The sequence below is a fragment of the Nilaparvata lugens genome, chromosome 4 (assembly GCF_014356525.2).
Source record: "Nilaparvata lugens isolate BPH chromosome 4, ASM1435652v1, whole genome shotgun sequence".
Lineage (NCBI taxonomy): Eukaryota > Metazoa > Arthropoda > Insecta > Hemiptera > Delphacidae > Nilaparvata > Nilaparvata lugens.
This window is the reverse complement of record NC_052507.1, coordinates 28,976,957-28,998,801: the sequence shown is the minus strand read 5'-3', so window position 1 is coordinate 28,998,801 and position 21,845 is coordinate 28,976,957. Positions and strand designations below refer to the sequence as shown.

Genomic DNA, 21,845 nt, shown 5'->3' with positions numbered 1-21,845 from the left:
ATTAGAAAGTGTCACATCATTTCTACTATTAAATTCAGAGACATTATAAATTATTTACAAATAAATTATTGAACATATCAGGAGATATATCTCTTCCTATTTTATTGATCTCTTTATTTGTCCACGTAATAGCTTCATTCACACAAGACCATTTAGGACGATCATATCTATAGGGGACATCAAAGACAAAAACTCTTGTATGCCTCATCTCTTGAAGCCTACGACGCACTGTTGATATGAATTTCTTGGCTTCATTCCTAGTGTGAGGTCCACGTTATAATGACAGTATTTGATCAACTTTGGTTTTGCTATTCTTGTCTATCATTCAACAAAGCCGGTGGTACTATCCTTTTCTAGGTCCACAACGGTGCCAATTATGTTTTTGACAGTGTAGAAGTATGATTAATTAATGCAGAGAATCGGCATCGCTATTCTTCTATCTTCATCTACTGTCATTATAACGTGGACATCACGGTATATAGAAGAAGATTTCATCTAAATACCGTGGTGGACCTCACTGTAGACACATCAATTTATTGTCCCCGCTACGAATACAGCTACATCTCTTGGTCCAATGTTAGAACAATCAGTTATAGATTTTTTGGTCTATATTTGTTTGAGTATCACAGTAATTTATATAAAAGCATCACATTCTTTTGAATGACGAGTAGCCTTATAGCCTACTAAGTACCTAATTGAAAATTTTAATTCAGAAAGTTAAGTTACATAACTAAGTAACAGTTAGTCTACATAACAGATAAAAACGAAATGTAGAAATTTTTTTTGATTTTTTTTTAAATTCACAGGAGATTGAATGCAATAAACCACGACAGTAGCCTGTTATTTTTCATATAATTTTTACGGTAATAAATATAATTACCGTATTATATTTAAAAGTTGGTTAATATTGTTGATAACCACAGATACCGAGAAATAAGAGTGAATGTTGTCAAAACTGATAATTTATGCTTCAATAAACTATTAATCCTTGATCAAATAAGATACATAGGTTACAATCAATAAAACAAATTTAAATTTCCCAGACTTAAGTTATCGATTGCTGAAAATCGACCTAGTAATATCGAGAGTCAAAATTATTGATCGAGAAGAAAAATCGAAGTTAAAGAGTCAACTTGACAATGAGAATGACCATGACGGATGATAGACTCGTTCTTATAGGTTAAGATGAAGTTTTTGTTCGAATTATAATAATTCAATAATGGCTAAATATATTGTTCAAATAGTTGTGTTAGGGACTCAAATTGTGGGTAAAGCATTTGCCAAAGCTTTGCGACAAGAGTATCAAGCTAGTCAAGAGGCTGCCAAACGTGCTGGAGGGGGACGCCAAGGATCACAGTCTGCTGCTACAAGCGCCAAGACTGGAATTTCTGTCGAGGAGGCTAAGAAGATATTAAATATTGAAAAACTTGATCCTGCAAAAATTAATGAAAGCTATGAACATTTATTTAATGTTAACGATAAAAATAAAGGTGGCTCTTTTTATTTGCAATCAAAGGTCGTAAGAGCCAAAGAGAGGTTAGATGAAGAACTCAAAATACAAACTGATAGTGCAACTTCAAAAAACAAAAGTGAGTCATAAAATTTATAGGAATTGTTAAAATTAATTATTATTAAATAAAATGTAGTTTATAAAAGCATGGACCATAAGTTATTTGATTTTTCTCATTACTTATCTCCAACGTCAATGTTATTAATATTTTTGTAAATTTCGTAAATTATTCTTTATAATTTATATAATATAAGCTAATTTATCAGTATCAAATTTATTCAAACTTGAGATCATAAAAGTTTTACAAATAACGTAGTATTACCTAACATATATGCAACTTAATATTAAATCTAAAAGCAAAACTGTAGGAATAATCAATAATTGAGAGTAGGCTACCTATCTTTATTTTTCATACCTTACTGTAGGCCTACTTTGGATACATTTCATCAAGTTATTGCAGATCTTAATAAAATTTATTAAGATGTATTTAGTGTATTTGCAATGCTTGTTTAGGATTTAGGTAGGCTATATAGACTCAAAGAATAATTCCTACGTTAGAGATTTTCTTCTGTTTTATTCTGATTGGTACGTATTCCTTGTAATATGGTGCCCATTCATTGATTTATTCATCTTTAGGGGTTTTAAATGATAGGCCTATAGGCTGCAAACCTAATTTATTTGACAAGTATAAGACATAGTCATGCATGTCTGTGAACTGGTCATTGCTATCCGGTAACAAGATTTGTTGTTCTGCATAATTTTATTTCCAATATCTTTACCAGGAACTCTTGTATAGATTGCGTTTTGAGCAAAAACTCTATGTAACTTATTAATAGACCTTCAATGATTGTCACCGAGTATAAAAACTCAGTTTGGTAAGAGTTGGTGAGTGTTAACGTCAGGCCACTCAGGTAGACGTCTTAATACTCGTTCCTTCAGACTATAATTGCTCATCTCAATCAGCCACCGAGTTAAATAGCCTATATATTACTTTCTTGAAGGAGTAAGAGAAATTTTAACAGGCCAGATAAACATACAAGAAAGAAAGGTTTACTTGACCAATCTATGGGTATGCTGAGGTAACTCGGTGGTCTGACTCCCTGTTTCATAATTATCGAAAATAGAAAAATACCATTACACTTATTAAATGAACTCACACCATTCCACTTGTGCCCATACTATATTTTTGGTACCCACAATGTAATTTTGGCGGCCGAGCTCGGGGACCAGTCTGGTACCAAAACCATAAAATAGGTTCAAGTCACAAGATACTTTTTTGGCTGATTGGGTTCGGGAATCAGCCAATCGGAGAGCTTCCTGCCCTGCCGACTCGTCTAAAAAACGCCTTATGATTGAAGATTCATTTATTGCCAGAACACTTTAACAAAAATGTAAGACATAGTCAACAATTCAATAAAAAATCTAAGAAACATTTTTAAAAGAGCAGGTATATCACAGTCAAGAAAATACAAAGACATCACCACAAATCCTAATAACCATATGGACAGCAGTCAATTAGAATTTTTCAACACAAACCTTAAAACTATTGATATCACATTCTTTAATATGAGCAGTAAGTTTGACGGTAAGAAGAAGTAAGAACCCAAGAACTAAGGGTTCTGAATTTCTGGCGAAATCTTTAATAATTCTATAAAATTCGATATAATTTGTTCCACTTCCAAACGATCTTCTTATGCAATGTTGAAAAATTAATCTAATTTTAAAGATGGATTGGCTGATAAAATCTCCACCGCGGATGCATACAAATTATTATTATGTAATTGATTTTATCAGCAGAATAATGAACATTGCCTTAGTTTATACACAATCAAGATTTGGATTCAAGCCCATCATTTTTCGGCTGAAATGGCAACGTGCTTAACCATATTCTTGTTATAAAGTCAGTGGAAATGATAAGAAGACATAGTTGAGACTTTCCACCGCCTTCTCCAGTCAGTAGATGGCTGTGTTTCAATTTAGTATATTTGACCGAGCGAAGTGAGGTCTAAGATTCAAGTCGACGGTTTGGCATTTCTCTTAATGTTTAAATGTTGTGCATTTACGGCGAAACGCGGTAATAGATTTTCATGAAATTTGACAGGTATGTTCCTTTTTAAATTGCGCGTCGACGTTTATACAAGGTTTTTGGAAAATTTTGCATTTCAAGGATAATATAAAAGGAAATAGGAGCCTCCTTCATACGCCAATATTACCGTAAAAATAAGACTATATAGAATTATTCATCATAAATCAGCTGTCTTGTGGACTATAATACTACCCGTTCAAAACCATCGAACATCTTGAAAATTTATCTTTCCATCAACGTTAGTAGACAGTTGACTATAATACTACCTGTTCAAAAACATCGAACATCTTGAAAATTGTATCTTTCCATCAACGTTGTAGACAGTTGCAGCCAGACCTGATAACAGCGCTCACACTCACATTCCGGGAAGACACGTCACGGTACGATTTGACGGAAAACTCTATGTTTATTTAAGATTTTTCTAGACATTTTTAATTGATAAATTATTTATTAATTTTTGAGAAAACATAACAACAGGTCAATGTAACTTACTGAGTGCGAGGTCTACTGTTCACAAACTACTAGTTAAATTAGTATACTGGTCGAATATCAATTTTTGATTCTTGTTAGTATTAATGAATCCTCTAAAATATATTTTACTTGTTGAATAAATATATTTCTAATGATTTTATAATGATCGTTCATAATTACGAGAGAGATATATTAATACATTTGTAAGAACAGTAAACAACCAATTTAGCAACAGTGTGTAGTTTGAAAAGGATAGAACTATCAGCTTTGTCTAATGACAGACAAGGACAACGAACCAACGTTATTTCATCAGGTGTTGACTTTATAAAGCCGGGGCCGCACCTGCCTCATGATCCCATTCATGAGCGATATTTGTGTGGGGTGGAAGGATGTTGGTAGAACAGATCACATAACGCACATGTGTGGCATGCACCATTCTATGCCGTTTCCATCTGTGATCCAATCGCAACACTGCATGAGAGAGGTTTGTCTCTGGCTCTCACTATAATCTTACATTAAACTAACTGTACAGCAGTGGTTCAAGACCCCCCCCCTGCATAATTCAGCTGTAAGCCGGACCCCCTACATGTATAAGCATAGACATGTTGTACATATACGTATACGTACGTATATACCTACATATTTTACACTCAATATTTATTTAGTTGAGTTTTGCACATTCTATACATAACCCAATGTTGCAATAGTTACAATCATAATAAAACAACAAATTCTATACAAACAATAAATTATAATTTATTCACGTACTACAGCCTACTATAGTACATAGTTATGTCGAGTGAGTAAACGTGTGTCAGTTCGGCTCCGTCTTCTAACAGATATTTCGTAGGGTTATACAGTTCAATTCACTTCAAATTATACATCTAGTTATTCAGTTTCTCGAGCTTAATTCAATAGTGAAATTATATTTTTGATTAACTCACACTCTTTTTATTTATCTTGAAAAAACATTCCTAAATCTTCAGTTCACCTTCTCGCCTATAAAAGTGTAAATCCACCTAACGGTACACGATGGTTCGACCGAATAGAGGCACACCGAAGAATGAGGTCAATGCTCCGAAGCCAGCTATTTCTGGAGCATTGTCCGAAGAGACCCTCCTCATTATTCGACAGCAAATCGAAGAGTCTGTCCACAGTGCTGTATCAATGGCTGTGAAATCTATTTTCGAGGAACTTCAGGCATTGAAGGAGGAGAACAAACAGCTGCACGATAGAATTCGTGAGCTGGAGGTGTCTTGTCACCTGAAGGTCGACGACCTCGAGCAATATGGGCGCCGACATTCTATACGTATTTTTGGGATCCCGGAGAGTGACAAAGAAGACACGGACCTGCTGGCGCTCGATGTCTTTAACAAGAAGCTGAACGTGCCCGTGACTTTGGCGGATGTCAACCGCTCGCATCGCGTTGGAAGGCGTCAACCACCTCAACAAGGGCAAGCTAAACCCAAGGACCGACCCATCATAGTTCGACTCTGCAGCTACCGGACCAGGAAGATGATCTTCGACGCTAAGAGGAAGCTGAAGGGTTCCGGCGTCACCATTCGCGAGGATCTGACTGCGGAGCGCCTCAAGATCCTCAACGCTGCGGCCGACCGTCATGGGCATAGGAATGTCTGGTCATCGGACGGGAGGATCAAGATCTCTATCGGCGAGGGAGGATCCAAGAGGGTCCACACAGTCGAGAGGATGACCGACCTTCAAAAATAAAGGTAAATTAAATCATTTCAGGATTCGATTACTAAGGTGCCCTTCACTACAAAAATAGGAAATTCGTATTAAAACATTTCACAATAGATATACCTTGGCATTTTTCATGAGCTGGCTTTCTGTTCTATAAATGAATCTTTCCACTGCTATTTATGATTATGTATGAGGCAATTATTTCAAACTAAGGAGATCCACATTTGTTAATACTGATTAATAATTTATCTTGATATTAATTCCCAAAACTACGTTCAATGCATCAACTACTATACTCCAGAGGGTACTTAGAGAATCATTATCTCTATTCTTACTAATAATTATTACATCTCTTACCAAAATTATTTCCATAATTAATAATTTTCGAAATGCTGAATTTCAAATAAATTGGATGATTAACATACGTTATAGATATGGATGTAATCTATAGGTAAAGATAGTAATCTCTTCTATATTAGGTGTACATAATGATATCTCCTACTGTTGCCACAGCTCGAGCAATAGAAGCAAATGTGTGAAGAATTATTGATAGAACGGAGGGGTGGGTAGTCTGTTCATATGCTTATATAGGGGCTGTGTTTCATTTAATGTTATCTTAGACATTCATCACTAAAATATTACAGTTCTCAATTTACTACTTTTATTGTTATTGCAACTCCCAATAGTTAATTATACTTCTAATACTATATAATATTTTTCACACTTCACCGTTCAATCCTATTTAAAACTCATCTAAAATAATCTAGCACTTTCTCCATCGTCTCCTCTACTTCTTATTTTTCTTTCTAATTTCTCTTCTTGATCTTATATTTATAATGATTACTTGAATATTGTTGTTTGCGATGATGATTATTATTCTTTTCTATTCTTCTTCTTCTTCTTCTTCTTCTTCTTCTTCTTCTTCTTCTTCTTCTTCTTCTTCTTCTTCTTCTTCTTCTTCTTCTTCTTCTCTTCTTCTTCTTCTTCTTCTTCTTCTTCTCTCCTTGATTAATTCAAGATCACAATACGATGTTCTATTTCTTATTCTATAGTTCAGTTTCATAAGTTCTTCTCAATTTGTGCACATTCCTTCTTTCTCTTCTTTTCTTCCCCATTGTTATCATTATTTTCCCTGTGATTTTTTCACTAGCTATCCAGCATGTTCAAATGTTTATTTCTCTTTCTATATCTATTTATCTTCCTACCTTTTCTCTTTCTATCTGATTACCTTCTACTAGTATCCATATATTATATTATAATATCCATATATTTATCCATATAATATTCGATTCTTTCCCACATTGAATCATACTATTCCTCTTCAATTTTATGGGGATATTATTCATTATCAGTTGTATTATGTATCTTTTCTCAATTGATAACTTTCTTCAAAGATTTTTCGTTTTTCTGCTGGCTTTTTCTTCTCTTTTTCAGTTTTTACTGGATCCCATTTCGCTCTATCTCCACCATGAACACGATCTTCCACTACTGGATTCCATCTCTCTCTATCTCCACTTGGACTCGATTTTCCACCACTGGATTCCATCTCTCTCTGTCTCCACTTGGACTCGATCTTCCACTACTGGATTCCTTCTCGCTTACCTCCACTTGGACCCGATTCTTCCACTACTGGATACCTACTCGCTCTATCTCCACTTGGACCAGATCTCCCACTACCAGTTCTTCCTCAATCTTCGTCTTATTCACCATTAGGATTATTCATCACCGGAACTCCACACATCTACATCTTATTGTGTTTAGTGAATTTTGTTTTGAACTAGTGCTTTAAATAGTGAAGGGAGCCGAACTGTCAAGGCATGCTGAATGCACTCGAATCAAGAGACTTTTTCATTTAGGTTAAGTTTTATCAGTTTCATCCCCATTTTCCCCGTCATGTGTTGTTCTGAGGTCGGTTCACGATTGGTCTGCTGCTTCCATGATGCCTCTCACTGACACGTCAGCTCGCTCGCCCTCAAGTAGGTATGATTATTTCAATAATAGTAATAATGACGCAGGTATGTTTCTAGCAAATAAGCTCCACTCTTTCAAAAAACTTTTCAAGGCTGCTCACCTTAACGTACAATCCCTCAGTTGCCACATTGATGAACTCAGAGCAATCTTCCGTTTTCAGGACTTCAATATAATCGGAATTTCCGAATCATTTTTGAAGCCTAGTATTTCATCAAATTTTGTTGCATTGCCTGGATATAATCTTTTCCGGAATGATAGATTAAATAAAGCTTGTGGGGGTGTAGCAATTTATGTGAAAGAAGGTATCAAAACAAAAGTTTTAATCACATCTAAACAAGAGTATTGTTCCAGACCAGAGTTTATGCTACTTGAATTATCCTTATCTAGTACTGATAAATTACTCGTTGGTATCTGTTATCGCCCACCAAAAATAGGTCATTTCACAGATTTCGAAAGTGCCTTGCTTTCTCTTATGCCTTGTTATAACCGTATACTAGTTATGGGGGATATGAACACCGACTTGAACATGACAAATCGTAACTTTGACTACTTTCAACTGACTACAATTTTCCAATGCCTAAACATGACTATTTTACCTCTCGATCCAACTCATCATACTAATGAATCAGACACACTCATTGACCTTCTCATTGTTAGTGATCCCAATGAGGTTGTTCAAGCAGGCCAAATCTCAGTCCCAGCTATTTCTAGACATGATTTGATCTACTGTGTACTTTCCCATAAGATACCCAAGCCAGAACAGAAAATTATCACTTATAGAGACTTCAAAAACTTTGATGAAGCCGCCTTCCTGACTGATGTGGCTCAGACTCCATGGCATCAAATTGAAGCATTACCCTCAGTTGATGACATGGTCAAGACTTTCGAGAATTGGACTTTGACTTTGTATGACAAACATGCACCTTATGTGACAAGGAGGATTAATAGAAAACGACGAGTACCGTGGATGACTGAAGACATACTTAAGATGATGGGACGTAGAGACAAAGCACATAGAAAATTTAAAAAGACATTTGACTTGGACAGTTTGATAGAGTATAGGAGCCTTAGAAATAGGGTTAAACAGGAATTACGGAACTCAAAGATTAGGTACTTGAATTCGTTTATGACAAACAATAGACAAGACTCTAAATCACTTTGGCAGGGAATAAAAGAATTCGGGCTTGGCAAAGAGAAATCGAATCCACAAATTGACTTACCATTGAATAATATAAATGACCATTTCGTTTCACACTCTAACCAACGCGACGAAGTTGTCATTGCTAATCACATTGATGATCTTGAAGAGCAGGTTACAAACTTAGATTTACCAATCACTGATCAATTTCATTTCCATCCAATCTCAGAAGAAGACACTTTCAGAGCAATTCAACGTATTCATAGTAATGCTATGGGTGTAGACAAAATTCCTATTAAATTTATCAAGAAGATGTTATTTGCTGTTTTACCAACCATTACATACATTTTCAACAAGTCACTTGAAGAAGGCATTTTCCCTGAAAACTGGAAGTTTGCTCTGGTTCGCCCTCTAAATAAAGTTCCATCACCCAATAAAGTTGAGGATTTTAGACCAATCAGTATTTTACCTGCATTGTCCAAAGTGCTAGAAAGACTCATTCATGCTCAAGTTGTAAAATTTCTAGACAACAATAGTAAGCTTCATAACTTTCAATCAGGCTTTAGAAAATTCCATTCAACTGAGACAGCTCTGCTTCGTGTCACTGATGATATAAGGTTAGCTATGGACCAAAGAAAATGCACCATCCTCACCCTATTTGATTTTTCTAAAGCATTCGATACTGTTGATCATACAGTCCTTCTGAATAAGTTGGCTATTCTTGGTTTCAGTCACAACTCGTTAGTTTGGTTTAAATCCTATCTATTAGGTAGGAAACAATGTGTATCTGTCGGTGACAAAAAGTCAACTTGGAAAAACGTTATGCATGGAGTACCACAAGGTTCAATTTTAGGCCCTCTCCTCTTCACTTTGTATGCTAATGACCTTTCTTCCATTATCAAATTCTCCAGTTTCCATACTTATGCAGACGACCTTCAAATCTATTTAAGCTGTCCCATAACAAAAATTAATGAAACAGTTGGAATAATGAATCAGGATATCAATTCGATAGTGGAATGGACAAAGAAAAATGGCCTTAAGCTTAATCCCATCAAAACACAACCCATTATAATTGGATATTCTCGTCTTATAAACAATATTGACCTTGAATCGATTCACAAAATTAGTGTAGACGGTAATGACATTCCTTACTGTAGCTCAGTTAAAATTTAGGCATTATTATGAATAATACTCTTGACTGGTCAGAACAAGTGAACAAAACTTGTAAAAAGGTATTCTCAGCCATGCATGCATTGAAGAAAATGCACGATATCCTCCCTAGAAACATTAAATTATTATTGGTTCAATCTCTCATCTTCCCACATTTAATGTATTGTAATTCTGTTCTTAACGATATGCAAGTCACTCTGAATGATAAACTACAGCGTTGCCAAAATTATTGTCTACGTTTCGTCTACTCTCTCCAACGCCATGATCATATCACCCCAGCCCACATTGCTAGTTCAACATTAAAGCTTCCCGATCAGAGGCTTTTTCGAATAGTCAAGCTTGTTAGAGATATCTTGATATACGGTAATCCGAACTATTTTAAAGATGATTTCAAATTTGTCTCTGAAGGTAGGAGGATAGATGCTTCACATACTAGAACCGGAGAAAGTACTTTAAGGATACCCAATCATCGAACTACTATTTTCACAAAATCCTTCTTAGTCAGTGCCTGTCGTGCATGGAATGCACTTCCTGTTTCTATCAGGTCCATCGAGAGCCGAGCGAGCTTCATCCTAACTTTAAAAAAACATCTTTTGGAACAAATGACTGAAACTGTCCGGCCCTAGAACGATCACATGACATCCATCCCCCACCCATCCCACAAATACAAACCTTTAAACCATGTTATAGAACGAATTGTATATATATATATATATATATATATATATTATATAAACTCATGTTATTTCAATTATCCACTGCATAATGCTGTATATTACTGAAAGTTGATAACCCTGATCTACTTTCAGCCTACTTCATTTTATTAATCAATTATTTGATCTTATCTACCTATATAATTATTTTACTCTATCAATTTTCTGTTTTTTTTTCTCTTTAATATTCATATTGATTAAAACTTTTACAATATTTCCATTAATAAATAAATCCTTAGTTTAAATAACGAAATTAACGTTTTGGTAGAGAGTTAGTGGGGAGGATATTTTTAATATTCTTTCCGAAGAATGGACATTGATATGTCCAAAGCTCCGCCAATTTATGTAGATGCATAACAATATGATTATTATCTATAGTTATTATATTACAAACTGCTTTTTCATATCATATACAGTTCAATAATTATTTTCTTAGTCTATATTATGTAAATTCATCTATAATTTTGCTGTATTGTAAGCTATTGTATATAAGTGTATAAGCCAGTATATATTTTAATCTACATAAATAAAGTACTCAATCAATCAATCAATCAATCATAGTTGTTATTTTTGTTTCTCATATAAATTAACAATATAAAGAGCGTCAGTGTGAAGGATGAGCTTGTTTTTTTGCACAGAGTTTGTTGAAACGAGGTGTCAGCTCCGATAACGCTACTCTAAGTTCCTGGGTCACATCCAGTCTTGGTCTATACTCACTTTTCATGGCAGCTAGAGCAGAAAACCCAGTATAACACGTATAAATTGTAGCAAATGGAGTCTATATCTTCAATGCCTTTTTACTCAAAATTGGGTGTTCCTTTTGCACACCAATTCAGAAGGATGTAAGAGAATATTCTTCAAACTTTATTTTTAGCGCTAAGTCACCTTGGAAATCAATGAGGTTTTCTTTTTCTATCAAGTTGAATTTGAATTTGACAATACGGTTGAAATAAATATTTTATGAGTAAAAATTACTCACATGTAATTTTAAAAATAGAAAGATCGCTTATCGTAATTATTTTAGAAGCAAATTTAAAACATTTTCCAACCAAGCTTTGTGCCCCCCTGAGTATTCATCGCGCTCCCCTTGGGGGTCGCGCCCCACCCTTTGAGAACCACTGCTGTACAGGGTTTATCCCGAAAGTAAAATTTTTCCGACGCGACTTTACATTACAGAGTGCTGAGACTAGTGGTCTTGGGAACAAGGCGACAGCGATCCAGTTGTCTTCACCCTACTGGAGAATTGTCACAGGCATTTATCAGGCCGGCCAGGAAGCCGAGTCGACTAAGGCTTTGCACCCTTCAGTCTGCCAGTGCTACCTGGTCGGGGTTTTGAATTCCATCAAATAGGCATGGACTATCATCTTATAATTCATCCACGCACAAGCAAAAAGCTCATGTGGGCATCATCCGCAATAAAAAATTCCATGAGAGATGTTTTCGTGACGCGTCTCTCCGGTAAGGTCTCTCCACAAATGGCTTGCAATCGGCTTTGTTCCCAAGACCACTAGCCTCAGCACTCTGTAATGTAAAGTCGCGTCGGAAAAAAATATTTGATATCACTTTCGGGACAAAGCATGTAGGTCAAGTCAGCTTAGGCTCAAATCATAGTGGAACGGCGAAGGTATAGAGGGTGTATCAGAGAAGGTAGCTGAGAGTGTTGAGAACAACGCAAGTATCTTGAATGTCTTCGCTTCCTTGCACCTTCTACCCTACCTTCGCCGTTCCATTATGTTTCAACATATTTGTGAATACATGCATTACTTTTCAATACTCAGCTACCTTCTCTGATACCCTCTACCTTTGACTCTCCACTTTTTTTTTACCCATCGGGAGCAAAGAAAGTGGAGCGGTGAAGATAGTTTCAAGCTTGAGTGTTGTATGTAATGCAACTATGCTTTGACCCGTAGGGTGCAAACAAAAAGAAGCTGTAAAAATAGCTTCAAGCTTGAGTGTTGAATTTAACGCATGCAATTTTATTAAAATGGTTGACTCATTTCAATAAATGCAATACATTGCATTGCATGCTCTCAAGCATGAGCATCCTTCTCTGCTCCACCATGTTTGCTCCCAGGGGCGTTTCACCCATTCCATAGTCAGCCCACATACTTGTGAAAGCAGTGACCAGCGAATAACATGTAGTCCAACATACAAATCGTATGTGTAAGTATAGCCATAGAGAAACAATGGCGTAAGTAGATATCCCATGGTATAGGGCGTTTATGTCGCAACTTTTACTGTTATCCCAAGCCGATTACTGTCGATTATTGTTGATTTTTACTGTTTTGACCGGGTAAGAGTGTATGAACGGTACAATATGAGAGACTACCAGCGTCATAAAGCTTCACGGGAAAGAACTACGTGGGCTATCGGCTTGAGATAACAGTAAAACGGTGTACACACGTACGTTTGCCTCGGGTGAGCATACGTGTATGGGCTTGCATTCGCACGTGTGGACACTGTTCGCTGAGGCATGTGGGCGAACCGGAACCCTGTCGGTATTTTGGCGTGCTCAAAGGCGCCTCGGGCGAGCATTGAATGTACGTGTGGACGCGATTTTGCCATACGGTGAGGCAAAACGTAAACATGAAGGCGTCATAACCTAATTCCAATGAATTAGGTTAATGAATGACAAATCAATTGTGATCCAATAACTAATTGTAATTGTAGGATTTTGTAATTTTGTAGGATATGTGGATTGTCAAATATTAAATAGAAACATGCATGGAGTATATAATTTGTATCATGATTAACAAATTTAGAACTGCATAATTTAAGTGAAAAAAGCTTCTCTACAGGGTTCCTACAACAAAGTATAGCTCAAATATTATTTTACTGTGGCTATCAAATCATCTTGTGTTTGTTTCATGTTATCAATCAGAGTTGTTAATTAAAATTGTAATCTTCATATGATATTATACGTTTTAGATAGCTAGGCTATCTATAGAGAGATTTATTCAAACTTTGAACTAGTATTCCCTTGAAGGTAAATCTTGCGACATAAACGCCCTATGCCATGGGATATCTACTTATGCTATTGTTTCTCTATGGTATAGCTTTAAATGAAAGCATTGCAATCTATAAGTTACAGCTGATCCTAGACCTAGAACAGGCGTGTTTCCAGCTCGTTGGGCACGGCATAAAACTACAGATAGCTTTGACCTTTTCCAATAATATTGATCTATCGCGGAATATGTGGTTTACTGATTACAGTACATATTAATAAAAATATATAAATTCTTGGTAGGAATAAAGGCGAAATCCCAGTAATCTGCCAAACATAGTTTTATTGACAAGAAATTCTAGCTACTGCATTATATAAAATTAGAAATAAGTTCGATGACTTGATAATATCAGTTAACATTTATTACTACAATACAAATATATGTTACTTTTGTGAATAATTATTCAACTTTTGATCTATTAAAATAAATAGGATGGCGCAAAAAGAACGCACTTATTAAATGCGGTAACTAAGTTTTAAGAGAAACATGTAACAACGATCAGGAAAAAACAATGTAGTTGTCCGTTTCTTGATAAGTAATATCAGACTATTAAATATTATGAAGAAATTATAGTTTAAATTTCTTTATAATCTTTGTAAAAGTTTCTTGATATTCTTATAAAAAATCTTTCCATTTGCATTTCACAAATGAATTTTTTCATTGAAAAATTTGATCGAGCAAAGATTTAGCGTGACTTTCTTAAAAACAATTTTCAAGAAAGGTTGAAAGTGAATGAATTGGTTTGATGAAAGTGAGTTTGTAAGCAAATTGGTTATCAAGAATCTCAGATCAAACGAATTTGACGACAGTAGAATTTATATGTAAAGCGGCCCGAAAAACTAATTGGTGGAATTTCAATAGATGCACTCGATAACTATTTCCCTAACCTTCATTGACAATAATAGATACTGTTGAAGTCCATGCGTTCTTGTTGCGACACAGGTATTAAAATTAAGCTCAATTTCATAAATATTAACTCTACAACATTGAAAAGCGGTGCTCATTCAATAATCACAATCTTAATTGATCCTTAAATCTAAAGAAACTAACATAAAAATATTAAATACTAAATTATAATACACAGTACTACAGAATAGCACAAACTTAATTAAAATAGTAGCGTATGTGTAACATGTTTGGTGCATTCCAACAATTCTAAAATACAATGCTTGTATTTTTTAAAGGGAATAATTATATTAAATGACGGGTTATATATATTAACAGTTGAGTAAGTGAGATTCTAATATCTTTCTATATTTCAAACCAAGGATAATTTGAAGTATAATAAAAGTGAAAAGCAGAAAACTCTGCCATTTTTGTAACAAGCTAATCTATAATGTGCTTTGAATTATCAGCCTTTGATGAGATCTAATAGTTTGAATTTAGTCTAGTTGAATAGAAAATACAATAAAAAACTACAATTAAGGGCCAAAGCATACGTAGCGCTTTTTGCACTGGTGGCGGACGAGTATTCTAACGAGTCTGCGACTCGGGCACTGATGCAGCCAACGCCAGAAGACTCGTCCACCGCCTGTGAAAAAACGATGCAAAAACCGCTACGTATACTCTGGCCCATATACGAGTGGCATAGAGCAGTTTCGGAAAAAAATGAAAATGCTTTTGATATTTGAGGTTTTGAAATCTCAACATTAATTCAATACGTTATTTATGAGATGAATATTTTCAATTATATTTAACCGATATGTATTATCTGAAAATTAGTAACCACGATCGTCCTTGTGACCCATCAAGGATACAATTTTTATCACAAAATAAAAATACATTTATAAATACAGTACAGTACCAGAATATCATAACTTTCAAAATTAGCACTTTATGAGATTTTATCGATAAGATATGATCACCTTATAGTTGCATACAAGTATACAATAGAAATTTCAACCTTTTTACAAAAAGCATAGACTAGCATCAGCGAGATTGATGATTGATCAATCAAAAATATCTGTCGTAGTTTTTATAAACGAGAAAATATCACATTATATTTTACATAATCAGTCTTTACACATTGAAGTCGAAGCTTCCATATAAAGAATCGGTGCAACTGTAGGCTACTTATAATATTATAAATTAACTTGTCTAATGCTTTTTAGATCAGAAATGCCATCAAAATCAATATGAATGATCATATATTAAACATTAATCCATAGTCAATAATACATACTAACATACAATATGTTAAATACCAGGAAAAATGGAATGATACATTAAGAGTATGATAATGGTAAAGCAGATTAGTCTGCAATTTTATATTTCTAATCTAAATATTGTACACAAAAACATGTAATAAAAACTATAAATGCAAAACATCTTACACCTTACACCAATAGAATACCTACTCATACTCAATACCAGGCAATAACTACTCCTAATCTATATACAATTAAAATGTATAATAAGTTTTTAAATTTGACACTAAATAAAGGAAGATGAGTAGTAGTTTTATGTGAGGATGTGAGCCTCTCCATGCGAGACAGTAGTCTTTTATTTGTAATAAAAACATAGGAATAATTCGTTGGAATGTTATTATTTATAAAAATTCCATACAGGAACAGTTTTGGGCTTAGCCTGTAGTTCCCTATCGATCATTGCATGAGTTTTATTTGTATAAATAAATAGATGCAATAGAATAAAAACGCACTGCATTATAAATCAATTGATATGGCAAAATCAGTCTGAGACCATTCTAGCTTCCCTTTTGGCAGCTTTCAAGTTATACAAACTAGATGTTTAAATCTGGAATGGAGTTCTGAGAATCATCCAGTTTCTTTTCGTCATTTGTTGTTGTGCTAACCTGAATATCAGTTAAAACAACAACTTCGTACGGTGAACAGTCTTCAAGACCGATCAACGAACACAGCCATCCATAGAAGCCTTTCTCCCAATCCATTATTTCCTTAGACCAGCTGTCCAGATACCATGAAATTTGTATTAAACCTGCATATATTCCTAAACCGAGAGTGAATAGGATGATAAAGAATGGGAAGAATATTATGAGGAAAGGGGAAAGAAGAATTCTATATAGTAGATTTTTTTCTTCTGTAACGTAAGTAAAAATATTGTGCCACATAAGGGTTCCAATGTAAAACGAATAGATACTTGAGATTAAGGTTGCCACAGGAAAACAGAGAAGTGTCCAGAGAAAGATGTGCAAACCTTTAGTGAAGCCACAGAGAGTGAACGACTGGTTCTCCTTGGCAGCCATGTTGGCTTCGAGTACTTCCAACTCTTCGCGGGAGATATTCAACCTGACGTCCAGATTTTGGCCGGCCTTTTTGCCTCGCTTTATGGTTCCGGTCATAGTGAGGCACTTGTCGAGGTTGGTGCTGACGACAGAGCGGTCTGCGCCTGACTCCGATGTCTCCGAACTTCTTCGCAGCGTCGTTGTCTCTTCGGCCTCATCTGTGCAAATGTTGACTCGTTTTTTCGATTTCGTGTCTTCATCTTCAACTGCACTTGCATGCCCATTCTCCACACTTATGGCGTGTCCATTCTTCACAGTGACAACCTCAGCCAGGTCACTCTCTTCAGCAGCACTTCCATTCTGAAAACATCAGTAACATATCTCTTCAAAATATGATTATGATAACTCAAAACCCATTATAATATGAAACATAGTATATTGTATGTATATAGAAAAATGCATCATTCTCTCTATGGTGGAAAAAATTTAACTTTAGTTGGAAAAAATGCATAACTTTTACTATACTATAATGTGGTTAAACATAACAGTGGTCATGAACATAACAGGTAGAACACAATATGTTCATGATTGGTTATTTAAATTTTGATGTGAATATATCTAGTCTGATAATATATCTATGTGAATAATTCTGTCCAAATAGTTCGAAAGTTTCTGAATAGAGGAAAAAAATTGTAACAATTTTGCAAAAAGAGCTATTTTTGGTGTAGGGTTTTTGCTGTAATAAAAGTATTATCCTAATATTTCTCCCTACGGTGGCATTGAGTATCATTCTACGATTGGAAAATTCTTGAATGTAAGGTTAATTTACGAAAATCTTATCACAATAATAATATTAGATACAGATAATATGCACGAATCCAAGACTTTAGGTATATATATATAAATATAATTGTATGGCCCGGTAATTTCTATACACAAATGTCCACTTTATACACATGAGTAGCCAGTTGACATTAATTGACTGTTTCAAATTGTTTTGCTTTCACAATGGTTCAGTATTTTTCCTGTTTCACACACATTTACTAATTGCAAAACTGCGCCTTATATAAAATAATATGGATTATGTACAAATAATCCAAATAAGAAATCGAAAGCGTTTTAGCAACTCAGCAAAAAAGTATTTTTTTAATCTTTTAGGAAATTCTCTATCTTTACATTACATATTTGTAAACCTCTGATGCAAAGGGATTTGCATGAAGTTGTTTATTAGGAAAAGCAGCATTCTCAGCAAAATATGAACTACCGTGTGGTGTAGAAATTATACTGAAATACTTCTATGGATAAGCGGAAAGTGAGAATAAAAGGATATTTTAAGTTGGTGAAAGGTGAGATGTTCATTGACAGTTTGTAAAAGTGAGCTGAATATAAGCAATTTGCAAGTGGAATTAGTACTTTAAAAAAGGGAAATGGCAGGTATTTAACTTGATTAAACAATACATTGCATAAGCGCAGCTGTAAATTGTGAGTGAACAAAATATGAAATCGGTGGTTGAATGTGGAAACTGAGCACAGTAACTTTTGTTGATGACTACCTACCCTTGGACAGCTCGTCACAGGTGAAATGCTTCCATCTACAAGGAAGCGAGGTCCAATATGGCAAAAAGCATCATCACTGCTTGTGCTTCTGATCAGTTTCTAGATAATGCCATATCATTTCCATTAGAAAAATCTTCAAATTTACTTCAAGTAATTTTGTAATGAAATTTTTGTGATAACATTTGTACTACTATTAATTCATTTGTACTCTTTATTTAATTAATTTCGTATTTAATTGCAGTGTTGTTAAATATCGTCCAAATATTGAAACTTCAACTATAACTTATATCAAAAGCTCTTTTAATGTAAAGATGAGAAGAGGATACTATATAATTTTTATGAATTCTGTATTTTTTACTGTAACATGAGTTGAAGAATTATGATTAATAATTAGATTTGATAGACATTCATTATTTTTGATTGAATAAGAAAAAATATAGTCAAGAACAAATAATGGTAAACATCAATTTACATTAATTGGTTTTATGTCATTTTTAATGCTCAGTGCAATTACAGTATTATTAGCCTAAATAAATTGTTTTATTAGCTTAAATTCTTTAGAATACAAACTAGAATACATTCAAAGTTTTTTTATGATTCCAAAATAATAGAATAAGTTTGATTAAGGGAAACTGGAACGTTTCCGCTTCCGCCGTCTTTCACAAAAGCTGTTACAGAACACTGTTCGCCTGCTTATCGAAAATGTCCGGTGAAACGTTACGTTAGTAACTGGCCTTAGAGATCTGAAAGATTATTTCCTACGAGGAGAACTATTGATAAATCTATTCTTTTATTTTTATAAACTAAATATCCAATGGGAAACCATCTATTTCACTAATACAACCAAGATAACTCAGTAAAACAATAGTAAGCACTCTGTATATTGTTCTCAGACCAGTACAATAATAATTTATTATATGAGACGTCTTACTATGCACGTCTAGAGTGTGGGAAGCATAAACCTATATCTGTCTGATGGACAGACAGTCATTTGTTTTAAACTGTTCCGTATATTCAACTGAATTCATATTGTTTCATGACGTGGGAGATCAAATTTTTTTTTTATATTCTAATATAACAATGTCATAATTATTATGATAAATGAATAAACTACAGTCAAACAAGCATAAAATACTGTAGGTTAAATAATTATTGCTTCTCACCTCTAGCTGGAGATTCAAATTTATCGCAGGAAGAAGATTTGTGGTTCCATTCACTTTCGGTTCGGCATGCAAAGATCCATTCTGTTTCAAGATGGAACCATCGTGAATTGCAAGTGGCTGGACTTCCATCTTATCAGCCTGTCTGTAAAACAGATGTTTCCAATTTAATTGACCGAGCGAAGTGAGGTCTAAGATTCAAGTCGACGGTTTGGCATTTCTCTTAATGTTTAAATGTTTATATGTTGCGCATTTACGGCGAAGCGCGGTAATAGATTTTCATGAAATTTGACAGGTATGTTCCTTTTTTGATTGCTGCGCGTCGGTGTATATACAATGTTTTTGGAAATTTTGCATTTCAAGGATAATATAAAAGGAAAAAGGAGTCTCCATCATACGCCAATATAAGAGTAAAAATCAGACTATAGAATTATTCATCACTAGCAGGAACCCGTGCTCCGCAAGGATCTATTTTAAAACTTGACAAACTGAAAACTTGACGTAATGATATTTTGAAGAATTGAAAATAGGCCTATAACCATCCTTGGTTAATCAAGAATCTATTTTAAGTTAATTAGTCCAGTAGTTCAGACGTGATGATGCTTCGAACATAATTTTCCTATCCCGTACGTGTATAAGCCAGCTCTTTACTTTATTAATATTATAGATATATAGTTAACGTCTGCAAGAGGTAGGACTGTAAGAGGTAGAGGTGGAACAGAATAGTGGTGAAACTACGTTAGCGCCAGAAGTGGCTCAAACACAATAGTAGGTAATTAACTTTTTGAAAGTGATGTGAAAAAAAAGTTGAAACAACAGAACTGAAAGTTGTCAACCATGCTACCTCCATTTAGAGAGGTTTTCATTTGAATGTGAATATATATAGATAAAGATGAATGTATGTTTGTGTGTTTGTATGTTCCGTATAGACTTGAAAACTACTTGATATAACGGCATGAAACTTTGGGAATATGTTGTGTGAATATTGGAGATGGTTTCTGAACAGAGATTTTAATAGGGGGGCTAATAATAATTATTTATTAATCAATTTACAGACCTATGTTTTCGAAATAGTCGGCCTAGCGGCTACTGAAGAACGGAAAGATGATCATGATTCAAGATCATATTATTGTGATAATACGATTTAGCATCTAAAGTTACCAGCTGTAATAAACATGTCACCCTGCGATAAATTGTGTACTGGTATTGAAACGGTAGTTTGGAGTTGAAGTGTATAGTTGATTGGTACCAGCTGTGTAGATAATGGTTCCTTAGAAGACCCATTAAATAAAATTTAAATGAAATAAAAGTTTATGAAATGACGGTTAATAGATGCTTACATAGGCCTACCGTAGTCTACTTCAAGAGTGTGGAGTAAACAATAATAGCAATAAACTTACTAAGCATAATTCAACAGTATTTTATTACTGAATTATGACACTTTACTTACCTTACAAATGGTGAATTATCGAATGGGTATCGATATGCCGGTAACACTATAAAACCCTGTAAAAATACTTTCAGGAAACAACTACTAAATCGGTTTGCTCCACGTCCAAATTGTATTTGAATTTATTATGATGATAATTACTCTTATAAGGATAGTTATTATATCAAAATGCAATACCTGACCGTTTGTATTAACTACAAATTTGTTTATATAAATTGTGTATGGTAAGACTCAAGTTGAATCACAGACTCATAGAATGCACATAGGTATCTAATCCAAGCCCTATGCCCGTCATAGATGAAGGATTTTTTGATGAATACTTAGTGCCATCGTAAATTAAAATTGATATCCAATAAAGAAACAACACAATTAAAAGGTAATATAAACGCCATAATCACACCAAAAACAATCAAATTAAACACAACCTCACTTTTATATCAGCCAAATCCAAAACACTGACGTCTGACGTCACTGAAGCACAAGATCGATAAAATTTATGAAGTTGTCTAAGTGGAACGACGACAATGACTTCTAACGTTGTAGAGTGGCTCTATATTAGTCCAGTCACTTTTACATACATTGGTGCATGCAATTTATATTGTAGTTCTGATTTTCCTTGCCCTATTACCATAGGTAAGGAAAGTATTGCTTTCCGAAAAAAATTAAGGTAGCCCAATTTCTAAATTTCTATACGTTTTAAGGTCCCCTGAG

At 34.5% G+C, this 21,845-nt stretch overlaps 2 protein-coding genes across 3 annotated transcripts; one reads left to right on the top strand and one right to left on the bottom strand.

The window, feature by feature from the left end:
• Positions 1 to 1,130: 1,130 nt before the first annotated feature.
• LOC111046512 (mitochondrial import inner membrane translocase subunit tim16-B) lies at positions 1,131 to 1,658 on the top strand. The gene has a single exon (XM_022332075.2). It carries the CDS (start codon positions 1,220 to 1,222, stop codon positions 1,598 to 1,600), a length of 381 nt encoding a protein of 126 aa, XP_022187767.2. The 5' UTR covers positions 1,131 to 1,219; the 3' UTR covers positions 1,601 to 1,658.
• Positions 1,659 to 14,074: 12,416 nt separating this feature from the next.
• LOC111046518 (transmembrane protein 169) lies at positions 14,075 to 21,614 on the bottom strand. Of its 2 annotated transcripts, XM_022332081.2 has the most exons (4): positions 21,135 to 21,614; positions 19,688 to 19,829; positions 18,525 to 18,623; positions 14,075 to 17,327 (listed from the first exon to the last, which is right to left on the bottom strand). In XM_022332081.2, the coding sequence occupies exons 2-4, from the start codon at positions 19,814 to 19,816 to the stop codon at positions 16,506 to 16,508; spliced, it is 1,050 nt and encodes a 349-aa protein (XP_022187773.1). In that variant the 5' UTR covers positions 19,817 to 19,829; positions 21,135 to 21,614; the 3' UTR covers positions 14,075 to 16,505. The 2 variants fall into 2 exon arrangements, with proteins under 2 accessions (XP_022187773.1, XP_022187774.1); XM_022332082.2 differs by lacking the exon at positions 18,525 to 18,623 and having other exon boundaries at positions 21,135 to 21,612.
• Between the last annotated feature and the right edge of the window lie 231 nt (positions 21,615 to 21,845).